Genomic DNA, 11,014 nt, shown 5'->3' on the forward strand with positions numbered 1-11,014 from the left:
GGAGGGAATAGAGGAAGGAAGAAAAGGGAGGAAAGATAGGAAGAAAAAGAAAAAAAAGACGCAGAGCTAGAATACATATAGATATTAAACCACTATTTTTTTTAAATCTTAAACTTCTCTTCTCTTCTCCTCTACAAATAAATACCAGTCCACCTCACCCCATCTCATTCCATCCTATCTCGCCTTTTCCAGCTTGTAATATACTTTCCTAACTATTACGAGAACAGCAGCCCTAACAGCGGCAGTAGCAGTGACAGCAGCGTGAACATAATATACATATATCCACCCCCCCCCTTCTCCCCTTTATCCTCTCCAGGACAATCCTTTGTCTATATTTATAACAAATAGAAAACTAAGTAAACTGCTATATTTCCCTTTTTCTTGTCCTTCTCACTTCTCCTCTTTCTTTTTGTTCGCCTTTTCTGTTATCTTTCTTTTTGGAATGGTTGGAGTGTTAGAGTGTGTGGGAGTATGTGCAGTATAGTAACTCGTTGCTGTGTTTAGAAATGAATAGAAGAAGGGAGGGTAAGGGGGAGATGAAGTGATATACATGTACGCCAAGACTCGGACTAAGATGGAAATTCAAGCTGGGGGTTGAGATATAGAAAACATACCACCTGTTTATAGCAGTTGAGTATGTACGTAGTGATATTTGGCATGTATGTAGCTAGAAGCAGCAGCGTGGAGTTAGGCTCAGGTATGAAATCCTGAAATCTGAATTCGAAATGAATGCACAAATAAATGACCATATCGATACATCAACAGATAGACGAATGGATAAATGAAACACGTTTGTTGATATGGTGGAACAGATGACTTGGTAGCACAGAGACAGACAGGGACAGAGACAGAGACAGAGACATTGTGAATTAGGGCATGTAGGAAAGAGGACAAGCATACACGTACAGACGGATGGAAAAGCGAGCCTACAACCCATCGACACATTTCACAAAAAAACCCCCAAGGGTATATATAATTTCCCAAGCGCCCAATTCCCCCCTCACAGCACTGCTCATAAAAGAAGAAGAAAAAAGCAGCAAGCATTCGCTACAATTCTTCTCTCTCTCTCCCACTCCGATTTCCATCCCCAAACACACCCACCACCTATTCCCAGTCTTTTTTCAAGCCCAGGTCTTCTCCTCCCCTTTGCTATTCCGCATGCTTCAAAATAAAAGACTCCAACCCTCCCGCCCGATGCTTGTCGTCATTGCGCTCTTCCATTCACATTCCAGTATACCAATCATGTCTCACTCGTATTTCCCTTCTCACCACGCATGGCGTATGCAATTCCCTCACTTTGCCTTGTTCTTCGCCGCCTCAGCCTCTCTCCTCGTCGCATCTTCCAGCAGAGCGGTATCGACGGCGCCAGAAGGGAGATGGACGTATCGCACGACGGAGCCGCGGATAAACATGTCTTTTGTTGAGCACTGTGTGTGTTAGCCCGTAGCCAGCACCAGCACCAGCATCTCCATCTCTCCCATTTCTCCCCCGCAATCCACATCTCCAACTCCCTCTCCACCTCTTTACCAGGAACACTCCAGAAACGTACCAAATGCGGCCACTTGAGCTCATCCACCGCCTCGGCATTGTCCAGCTTGATATTCAGGTACTGGTCGACGCTTTTCAGCGTGCCGCGGATCTGCACTTCGTTCTTGAGCTCGACCGTGATTTCGTGCTCGACGAGCGTCTTGAAGAAGCTGGAGTGATGCCGAGATGTTAGCGCATGTCGAGGTGCTGGAATGGGGTGGCTTTGTTTGAGCGGGTGGGTGGGGGAGCTTGCGATGGAGAGAGAGAGAGAGACGGACCTGAAGAATAACATGGTGGCGCTGGGTTCGATCTAGATGGCGCAATGGGATGTGGAGCGGGGAGAGGAGGCGTGGGTGGCGCGGGGCTCTGGTGTTGTCGTTGTCGCTGTCGTTGTCGCGACTTTTGGAGGCGGGCTGGCAGAGTGACGAGGTTGCGCAGGGACCGTGTGGGGTTCGCGCGCCGTGGGCAAGGCCCGTTGCTTTTGTTGCATCACCAAAGTCTTGCCACGCTATTACCCAGCATATCACACTCAAATCAGCCATCACCAATTGTTGTTCTTGACAGTAAAGTGATGGTAATGTTGTCATGAATGTACAAAAGAAATTCGATATGTGGTATCAAGCCAGTACAGTATCCAACACAAAAACCCTCCATCATAACACCGTATCGCGTAACATTTTCAGCCATCCAAAATCTACTTCCTTGCCCAACCAGTCAGAGTCCTCCACCCAGAGTGGCACTGGGCACCCTCTTCAAGCACATTGACTACACCCTCGAGCAATCTATCCTCATCCTTGCCCATCTCCATTTGCAGTCTCAACAACCACCTCTCCCACGCCCAGCTGCCGACGATACCAGTCAGCATGGCCGCGTCAATCGTCGTGCCATATACTGGCGTATCCTCAAGCTCAATCTGTCCATTCTCCGTGATTCTCCGCTCTTGGGGCTGTGGCTCGGCACCAACGGGGAGCGTTTCACGCCAGTTGGCAGCCGTCTTGCCCATGGGGAGAAACATCCATGCGCGCTGCACGTCCTTGAAGCCGGCTTTGGAGACGCGAGGAAGAAAGGCCTTGGTAGGCTGCGCGTCATAGCCGCGTGTCTTGAGATTGAAGCCAAATTCGACACCCATGGCTTGAGCGTTGCGACCAGCGTGCACAACATCCGCGTCCATGAGTGAAAAGTCAAGCACACCTCCTGGCTTCAAGCACCGGTAGCACTCCTTCAAGCACAAGTCATACTCATCGCACGTCTTGCCCAAAGGCTTGATGGTTTTGAGATGCTCGTACAGTGTGCGTGCCGAGATGACATCAAAGTGGCCCGAGGGAAAGGGAAGGGTCCACAGGTTAGGGACCGTCATGTGCTTGTGGTTGTCTGGGCCCTTGACATCCAAAGACATGTTGTTACCTGCTGTGTAGACAGTAATCACAGAGGCGTAGGGGAAATCGTATGCAACGTCCCACGCCCAGTCGTTGGCGGCGACACCGCCGATATCGAGGATGCGTGGCGCACTGGCACGTGTAACTCGTCGCGCTGCGGCCTTGCTCAACAGTCTTCCTCCATTGAGTTGTTTCTGTGCCTGCAGAACCCAATGGATCGGCAGCATCTGGTCGAGCGCCTGGCGTTCCATCTGCGCACGTGCAATCCTCTCCTTCAAGACGGTCGGGTCATCGACAAAGAATTCAGACACGGGACGTGGCGGCACTGGACGATCTGGCTGGCCGAGCTTAAAATTGCCAAGGAGCTGATCGCGATGAGCCAGAGGGCTGCAGCGACGCTGTACATGCATGGCCTCGGCGCGGGTCTGGCGGTGGATGAATGTATCCTTCTTCTGGCAACGAGAGCGAAGGTACTCGAGGCCTTGGACATAAGTCAGGATAGGCTTGGTAGCCGACTCTGGCACTGGAGACTTGGCGGGCTCATCAGCAAACTTGACCGACTTCTTGACTGCGGGCTTGTCCACTGAGTTGCCGCGACTATGGGTTCCAGTAGAGAGGTTGGGCGAGCTGATGTCAGCCATGTCACGAAGAGCGGCTTGTAGCTCATCCTGTTCCTCCAACCATCGGCCAGTCATTTCGAGATTCAGACAAGATACTTTTTGAAGCTCAGCGTTGTAGTTTTCATTGTACTGGAAGACCGTCTTGCTGGGGTTGATCTCTTTGATCTCTACATTCTCATCTGCAGGACTGAGAATTACTGGTCGCGATGTTGCCAAAGGATCGTCGAATCCATCGAGAGTCGATCCACCCAGAGTCGAGTTTCGCCGCGGGAGAGCTGGTACAGCTGGTGCAGGGTGTGGCGAGGTATTCCTTCGGCTGGTCTTGTCCCATGGGAGGTTGTAGAACTTCTCAGCGGTAGACGTGTTTGGGATTGAATCCACCCGCTTAGGAATGCTCCATGTGTGGCGGGCACTAGCCTGGAGCGAAGAGAAGAAGCCTCCTGGTGACGGGACTGAGAGGGCAGAGAGGGGCGTGCTGCCAGAGGAGGCATTTCCGAAGATGGTGGATGGAATGCTCAGACCAAGGCTTGGCCGAGAGACCTCCCGCATCTCACCCCTGGTCGCATTCGTCTCGCGTTGCTGTTGCTCTCGTTGCTCGTACTGCTCAGTGGATGGTGAGTTGCCCAGATGTTGAAGCGTCTCCATGGCTTGCATGTCAAGTTGCACGGGACCCCACGAGTCACAGCTCGACGAGGATCCAGGCCTCTGCTGTGATATTGGGGTAGCTGGGCAGCTGAGCTTGTCCATTTCTTCTGAAGTGAGGCTGCCGTCCAATGAGGGAGCAGCGGAGCGTTCCGGTACCTGCAGGTTATGAGAGTCAATCATCTCGAGGTAACGGCGAGAAGGCGTCAGCACCAATGACGGAGTAACAGGCACGGCCGAATTGGCACTCTTCAACTTTTCAATCGTTGGCCAGGCAGAGGGCGAGGGAATGACAATGGACGGATAGCGTCTCCGCCTTGGCTGTGTTGCAAGCTTCTTGACTGACGCCGATGCGTGCAGCGGTACCTCAGCTTCGTCGTCAGTGATGTCATACAACGAGTCAAAGTCGCTGTCTGTACGGCTCTCCCGAGTTGCTGGCGGATAGGTGGCCGCGTGACGAGGAAAGCGCGGCGAAGGCTGGGGGGTCATGTCGAACAAACGGGCCTTGGGCGTAGGGAAGTCGTCGAGGCTCGAGGGCGATGTGGCACTGGGCTGGTATGCCGAAGAGGTAGAGTACCTCGTAGTGAAGTAGTAGGTGGGAATGGAACATTCGTCGTTTGTGGTATTAAGTGTCTGTCTCTGGTCCAGCGGAGACAGGCCATGGCGGGAGTCTGCCCTGGTGCTTGGGGCCGCAGGATGGTAAACAGCCGGCTCCAGCATCTCTGGCTTCATGGTATATTGGGTGACGTGAGCACCGCCTCTTGCTATTATTACTAAAGATACTTTGAAAATCCGAGCGGGTGGGAGTGCGGCGTGGGTGGTAGGGATCCAAATACAGCTGGTACCGGGAACCGAAAAGGAAGCGATATTAAGATGGGCTATAGCCCTGAACGGCGCCGCTCAACGGCTTACTGGTAAAAACGGGAGTGCTTCGGTCAACGAAGACTTTGCGAGGAAAAGGGGGGCTCGGACGAGGGCTAGAAGTGAATGGCAGATCAGAGTCGATGCGGCGCGGGCGAGGCGGCGAAGGGATATATCGCACATAGACGCCTACTCGCCGGCGCACACGGTGGGCTAGTGCTACTGTGGCAGCTGTCCGAGCCCCATTGCCAGCTCGTCGTCCACTCGCGGCCAGGGCTGAGTCTGGGGTGGAGAGACGATAGCGGCTCAAGCAGGGCCACTACACCATGGCCGTGGCAGCGCGGGCATGATTGGGCCAGCACCGTCTACGAGCACCACAGTCGTTTACCGTAGGCCGCCTGCTTTGGGCTAGAAAGGCGTTGAAATGCACGTCGTGGTTGGGGCCATGGCCTGTAAGCGCCGGGCTGTGCTATTTGCAGCGCTCGCCATGTGCGTGGCGGGCCAATAGCACTGCGCAGATGGGTTTTACAGCATCGCGCATGGTGCGTCGTCGATATTCTGCCAGCTCTTTCTGCCGAGTCCCAATCTCTTGCTGTCTCGTGGCCTCGGTACGGGGCGCGAGGCTGGCGGTGTCTGTTTCGGTGTCAGTGTCGGTGTGTTTGTGTCGTGGCTGGCGGTGGAGCTGGTCGCGTTGCGTGCGAGGTGGGTGAGGTATGCCAAGCATCCAAAGCGGGGCGCCATCCGACGACGACGACGATGCGGGGCGGGCGTGACGCTGGCGATGCCGTCACAACACCAAAAACATCTCTCGTCCGGACACCGCATATACCTACACGCAGGAATCTCCGCGCCCGCCATGTCGCCCCCCGCCATCATTGCCCCGTCCATCCTGTCGGCCGACTTTGGAGCGCTGGGCAAGGCCTGCTCAGACACAATCGCGCAGGGCGCCGACTGGCTCCATGTATGCGTTTTTGGCCCGCTGCCGCAGAGCAGGGCAGAGTAGAGACGCTGGACGCATGCGGCTGACACGTGCAGGTCGACATCATGGACGGCCACTTTGTGCCCAACATGACCTTTGGAGCGCCCGTCGTCACCAAGATCCGCTCCCACGTCGAGCGCCCAGCCACGGCGTATGGCAAGGGCACGTTTGACTGCCACATGATGATTGCCGAGCCCAAGAGATGGGTCCGCGACTTCAAAAAGGCCGGCTGTGACCTCTACTGCTTCCACTACGAGGCTGCCGTGTCGTCGACGGCCGCAGACTCGCCCAGCGCAAAGTCGGATCAGAAGACGTCGCCAAAGGAGCTCATTCGCTTCATCCACGGCGAGGGCATGCAGGCCGGCATTGCCATCAAGCCGAGCACGCCCGTGGATGTCTTGTGGGAGATGTTGGACAGCCCCAACAAGGAAGAAGTCCCTGATGTGAGTACTCGTTTTCCTCCATCGCTATCGTCGTGGCTGCCGGAATCAATATTACAGTGGGAATGCGCGCGCCATGTGCCGGCGAGCTGGCCGGCTTGCAAAGTGGTCCAAGACGCCAAGGCTGATAGGGCTGGCCTCGTTTGGGTGCGGGCGGCACGCTGTGTCGGCGCTTAAGCACGGCAGCTTTTGCAGCACCCATGGGCAATCAGTCTCGACCTTCGCAACCTCTTCCAGAAGTATGCCGGAGGGTGCCAAAGTGCCGATGGCCCGATTGGCCATCTCCCAGCTAGCTGGCCCGGCGACCACGCGTCAGCCCCTGTCCGTCTACGCCGCTGGCTGCTCCCGCAGTAGGATCAATAGCCTCAAGAGCAAACGACCTACACTGACCGCGTCACGTGTGCTGAAAAGAAAAAGCGGCTGCTAACTACTATAGATGGTTCTGGTCATGACGGTTGAGCCCGGCTTTGGTGGACAGTCGTTTATGGCCTCTGAGCTGCCCAAAGTCACAGCGCTTCGACAAAGGTATCCCAATCTCCCCATCGAGGTCGATGGCGGTCTAAGCGAGAAGACTATTGATCAAGCTGCTGATGCTGGCGCTAATGTCATTGTTGCTGGCAGCGCTGTCTTCGGCGCTTCAGACCCCGGCGATGTGATTAGCAAGCTGAGAGAAGCTGTTGAAAAGAGGAGGGGCAAACTATAAATCAAGCATGTGGTTAGACCAAGTATGATAAAATATGGCGTTATGACTGTAGAGGGTTGTATGTACATCCAGACTTGCTGATAAGCTCACACTAGTGGTGTAGGTAGAAGAAGCCTGAGATGAACCCCGCACCCAGCCAACATGACGACGCAATCAAACTGAGAGCACAGAAAAAGGGATGGTGCTGAGACGTTTCAAGCAGGAGCTCAGGTTGAAGACGCATAAATGCTGACATGCACTATCGAGGTGTAGCACGACATGCCGGTTAAACTCTTTGTTCATAGCGGACATGGTCGGCACATCCTTGCCATGGTCGCGATCGAGAACCGGCAGTTACTGGCAACAGGGTACTTATTTGGTTTTCAATCAATGCATCCAGCCAACAGTCCAACATGGCTAGTGAAGCACCAAACGCCCGATTGCAACTAATTCCGGTCGCCCTATGATTGGAAGCTGGGGCTAAGAATGGTTGATGCAACTTTGCCCCCCCCTTCCCGGGTACAAGCCACAGGTTGCCGGGAATGTTGAACTCGAGGCGACTTTATTTCTACAACGTTATCATTCCACTTTGGCTTTTGCGCCAGGCACAGTCTGACGTTAGATGGCCATCCTACACCTACATGATAAATCAAAGAAAACGCCCACACCGCCTCTCCACGTCAGGCCTCTCGGGATTAGCGTCTCAGCCTATAGGCGGGCGATCAGGGGTTGGTTTTCATGGTGGTAGCAATTTTTTTCCTTTGGGTACACACTTGCATGAGTAGCCATGGGTGTGTGTATGTATATGGCTTTTCACTGCACCGTCCAACTGGTTATTATTATATTTGAGGTAAATAAAACCCATGTCTGGTTCTCTCAGGTGCGCTACATAATGCTACTCACACACTTTGCGTGTACACACGATGGCTCTCTCTGGGTGTGGGTGTGGGTGGATTTCCCCCGCTCAGTGCCAGCAACGACCCTGCTGGCACTCAGGCTCACGCGGCGGACAGTGGTTCGATGCTTGGCTTCATTGCATTAACTTTGATCGACCTGTTGATCAGCGCAGATACCCGTCCCAGAGGTACGGGCAGGCCCTCGCGTTGTACATCCATAGACTAGAGTGTGCAACGACAGAGATAGGGGGCGGCGGGGCGGGAAGGCTCGGAGTTGGGGCCCAAAGCCCTCGAGTTGCGAAACCGCGGTAGTAAACTAATACGTTGAGAGAAAGCGTGGTTTTTTACGACTCTTTGCTCGATTCACACAAGGATACCGATGCCCGATCACACGCTAGCTACCCGTTGCTCAAGTGCCCCCAGTGCCCAGCGGCCGACTAGTCAAGTATACATGCGTACTGGTATGTATGTATACATACAAAAATGTATGTAAGCACGACGCTAGCCCCACTTTCTCTCCTCCAGTTTCCAGCGCCGCTTTAAACCCAGCATTACTCCACACCGAGAGAGACCCTGCAAACCATGTTCTCGAGTCCCTCCCCCCCCCAATGGGGCCGGAGCATGATCCCCGCTTGCTTACTTGTGTTTTGTCCAAACCACCCCAAGCCCGGCAACCCAAAAAGTTGTCAGCTTTTGAAACCCTTTCGCTTCTGCTCTCCAATGAGTCGGGACGCGCGTGTCGGTGCGCCTTTGGGTGATCGCCTTCTAGGCCCAGACCCAAGCCGGGTTTTGGCGGCGGCGGCGGTGGTGGTTGTGGCTGGTTTGTGAGAAACACACATACACACACACACCCACCAAAAAACGGGTCTAATGCGGGATGAGATAAGAGGGAGGGGAGGGAGGGGAGGGTTTGGAGTCAGTAGATAGATTACCGGGAGCGTCGGAAGTTTCAAACGATTCCATCACCTCCAACAAGACGACCCGAGAAAGGTCAGCTATTACTAAACGCGGCCGAGGTCAATCGATGCCTAGAATGGACACTACCAGGTCGAATAGATTTTATTGCTGGCTATTCCGCAGTTTGCCTCGGCTGGAATAGTGATACTTTTCATTCTGATGGGTTTTGCAGGGCTTATAGGTTTGCGACTCAATTTCCGGGTGTCCCGGTGCAAAAGAAAAAACACGAACCACGAAGGGTTGTACAGTAAGGGGTGTGTGTGTGTGTGTGTAGTTGGGTTTTGCAAGGGGGTGACCGGATCTGCACAAAAAAAATATCAAGGGCCAATGACACACTTTATTCTGCCCTTGCAAGTTGAATAAGGGCTAACCCCTGATAAAAGGGCATATTAATTGGCACCTGCGAGAAATTTTTTTTCCTTCCTTTACGGGATATTATGATTATGATTTATGATTGTTTATTAAATAAACGAAGAAAAAAAAGAAAAAGAGGAAAATACTCCGAAGCTTGAAATGGATTCTAGGCTCGTGTTCCCCCCCCCCCAAAACCGGACTTCCGTGCACTACTAGGTAATAATATGTAGTTGACCACCTAATATGTTTAATTTCGCTACTGTGCGTTACTACATGTATAATAGCTCTTGAAGGGGGGGTGAGCTGATTTAAAATGGGATAGGCGGCCCGTTGCTCATATAGCGTAAATAGCTTTAGAGATTGCAAAAGAAGCGCCGAAGGCAGCTGGCAGACGACCGACATGCTTTTACTAGTTACCGGTGCCAAGCCCCCCCCCCTATACTTACAACGTGTACATAGTTGGGGGGGGAGGGGGATGTTGTGGCCTGATGACCTGGCTAACGACAATATATGACGGTTTCATTGATCGACATAAAGGCCCTTTTTTTCTCTTTCTCTCTCTTTCCTTGCGTCGGGCGCACACGGCCGGGGAAACGCGGGCTGGCCAGGGCCTCTTCGATTCAGTGTTGAGAAGCGAAGTCGCCTAACCATGACATGTGCTTACCTTTACCTGGTCAGGCTAATGCTACCTACTACTCGATACTAGGCGTGTGCGAAGATCGCCGAATCAGATCGACAACGTCGCATGCAGCACACGAGCGTCTTGACTCTCCGCCGCCCGCTAGCACGTGGCCCTAGAGTCGGTGGTGCGACAGCGATATTTCCGACCGTGTGCGTCGTCGTCGTCGTCCAAGTATCCAGCCACGACTTGCACTGCCGCCGTTGGCTCTGCCCAGTCGTCAAGGCTCTGGGATGGCAGCAGAACAGGCAGGCGGGAAGCAAATGCATGCATGGTCTTTTTTTTTGTACAAGGGCATGCACGGCGGGGCATCAAACTTGGGCGAAACCTGGTTGTGGCTTCAGCAGCGTCATGGAGGTGTGGATATTGTTGCGACGAGACAAACAAGATCAAACATTGTTGAAGCCCACTTGCTGGCGACGCATGAGGGCCATTGACACGCCCGTCTTCTTCACATTGAGTGCCATATCACGCACGCGGAGATAACCAGAAGAAGAAGATGTCGAAATCCAGAGTTTTAGTTTTTTTTTTGCTTCGTCGAGGCGCGGCGTGGCGCGCGGCGTTACTTACTCATGCTTATACGTACCCTACCTACGTAAGTACATTGATAAAATCAAAGTTTGGCACTAAAGCACAAACGGAGAATGCGACGATTGAGGGCAAGGAAAAGTCGCAGCACCTTTTTTTTTCTCCTCTCACATGCACATGGACACACGTACGCTCACACATATGATAACGTTATTTACGGACGATTCATGTGCCAAACCGGAATCATGAGTCTCGTTAGATAAGCCGTCGTCGCTGGAGGCCAAAGCGACTGGCTCGGATGCAGTCTTGGCAGCGCAGGGGCCCCAAATGCTAAAACGCGAACGTGCCCTTTTGCTGCCCGCCAAGGGGAGAAACACTCACACATTCAACATGCCAAACACACCATCTCGACACTGTGCACGGAAAAACAGTCTGGGGCCCAGCACGTGCAGACTATATGTTTTGTCAAGCGA

At 53.3% G+C, this 11,014-nt stretch overlaps 3 protein-coding genes across 3 annotated transcripts; 1 reads left to right on the plus strand and 2 right to left on the minus strand.

Moving 5' to 3' along the window:
- Nucleotides 1–935: 935 nt before the first annotated feature.
- SETTUDRAFT_168083 (uncharacterized protein) lies at nt 936–1,933 on the minus strand. The gene is made up of 3 exons (XM_008025315.1): nt 1,806–1,933; nt 1,550–1,697; nt 936–1,427 (listed from the first exon to the last, which is right to left on the minus strand). The coding sequence occupies exons 1-3, from the start codon at nt 1,817–1,819 to the stop codon at nt 1,293–1,295; spliced, it is 297 nt and encodes a 98-aa protein (XP_008023506.1). The 5' UTR covers nt 1,820–1,933; the 3' UTR covers nt 936–1,292.
- Nucleotides 1,934–2,162: 229 nt separating this feature from the next.
- SETTUDRAFT_128610 (uncharacterized protein) lies at nt 2,163–5,111 on the minus strand. Its single transcript, XM_008025316.1, has one exon. It carries the CDS (start codon nt 4,895–4,897, stop codon nt 2,222–2,224), a length of 2,676 nt encoding a protein of 891 aa, XP_008023507.1. The 5' UTR covers nt 4,898–5,111; the 3' UTR covers nt 2,163–2,221.
- A 735-nt stretch (nt 5,112–5,846) lies between these two features.
- Nucleotides 5,847–7,278, plus strand: SETTUDRAFT_168084 (uncharacterized protein). The gene is made up of 3 exons (XM_008025317.1): nt 5,847–5,987; nt 6,062–6,448; nt 6,882–7,278. The coding sequence occupies exons 1-3, from the start codon at nt 5,883–5,885 to the stop codon at nt 7,146–7,148; spliced, it is 759 nt and encodes a 252-aa protein (XP_008023508.1). The 5' UTR covers nt 5,847–5,882; the 3' UTR covers nt 7,149–7,278.
- Nucleotides 7,279–11,014: the final 3,736 nt, after the last annotated feature.

This window comes from Exserohilum turcica (assembly GCF_000359705.1).
Source record: "Exserohilum turcica Et28A unplaced genomic scaffold SETTUscaffold_14, whole genome shotgun sequence".
Classification (NCBI taxonomy): Eukaryota; Fungi; Ascomycota; class Dothideomycetes; order Pleosporales; family Pleosporaceae; genus Exserohilum; species Exserohilum turcicum.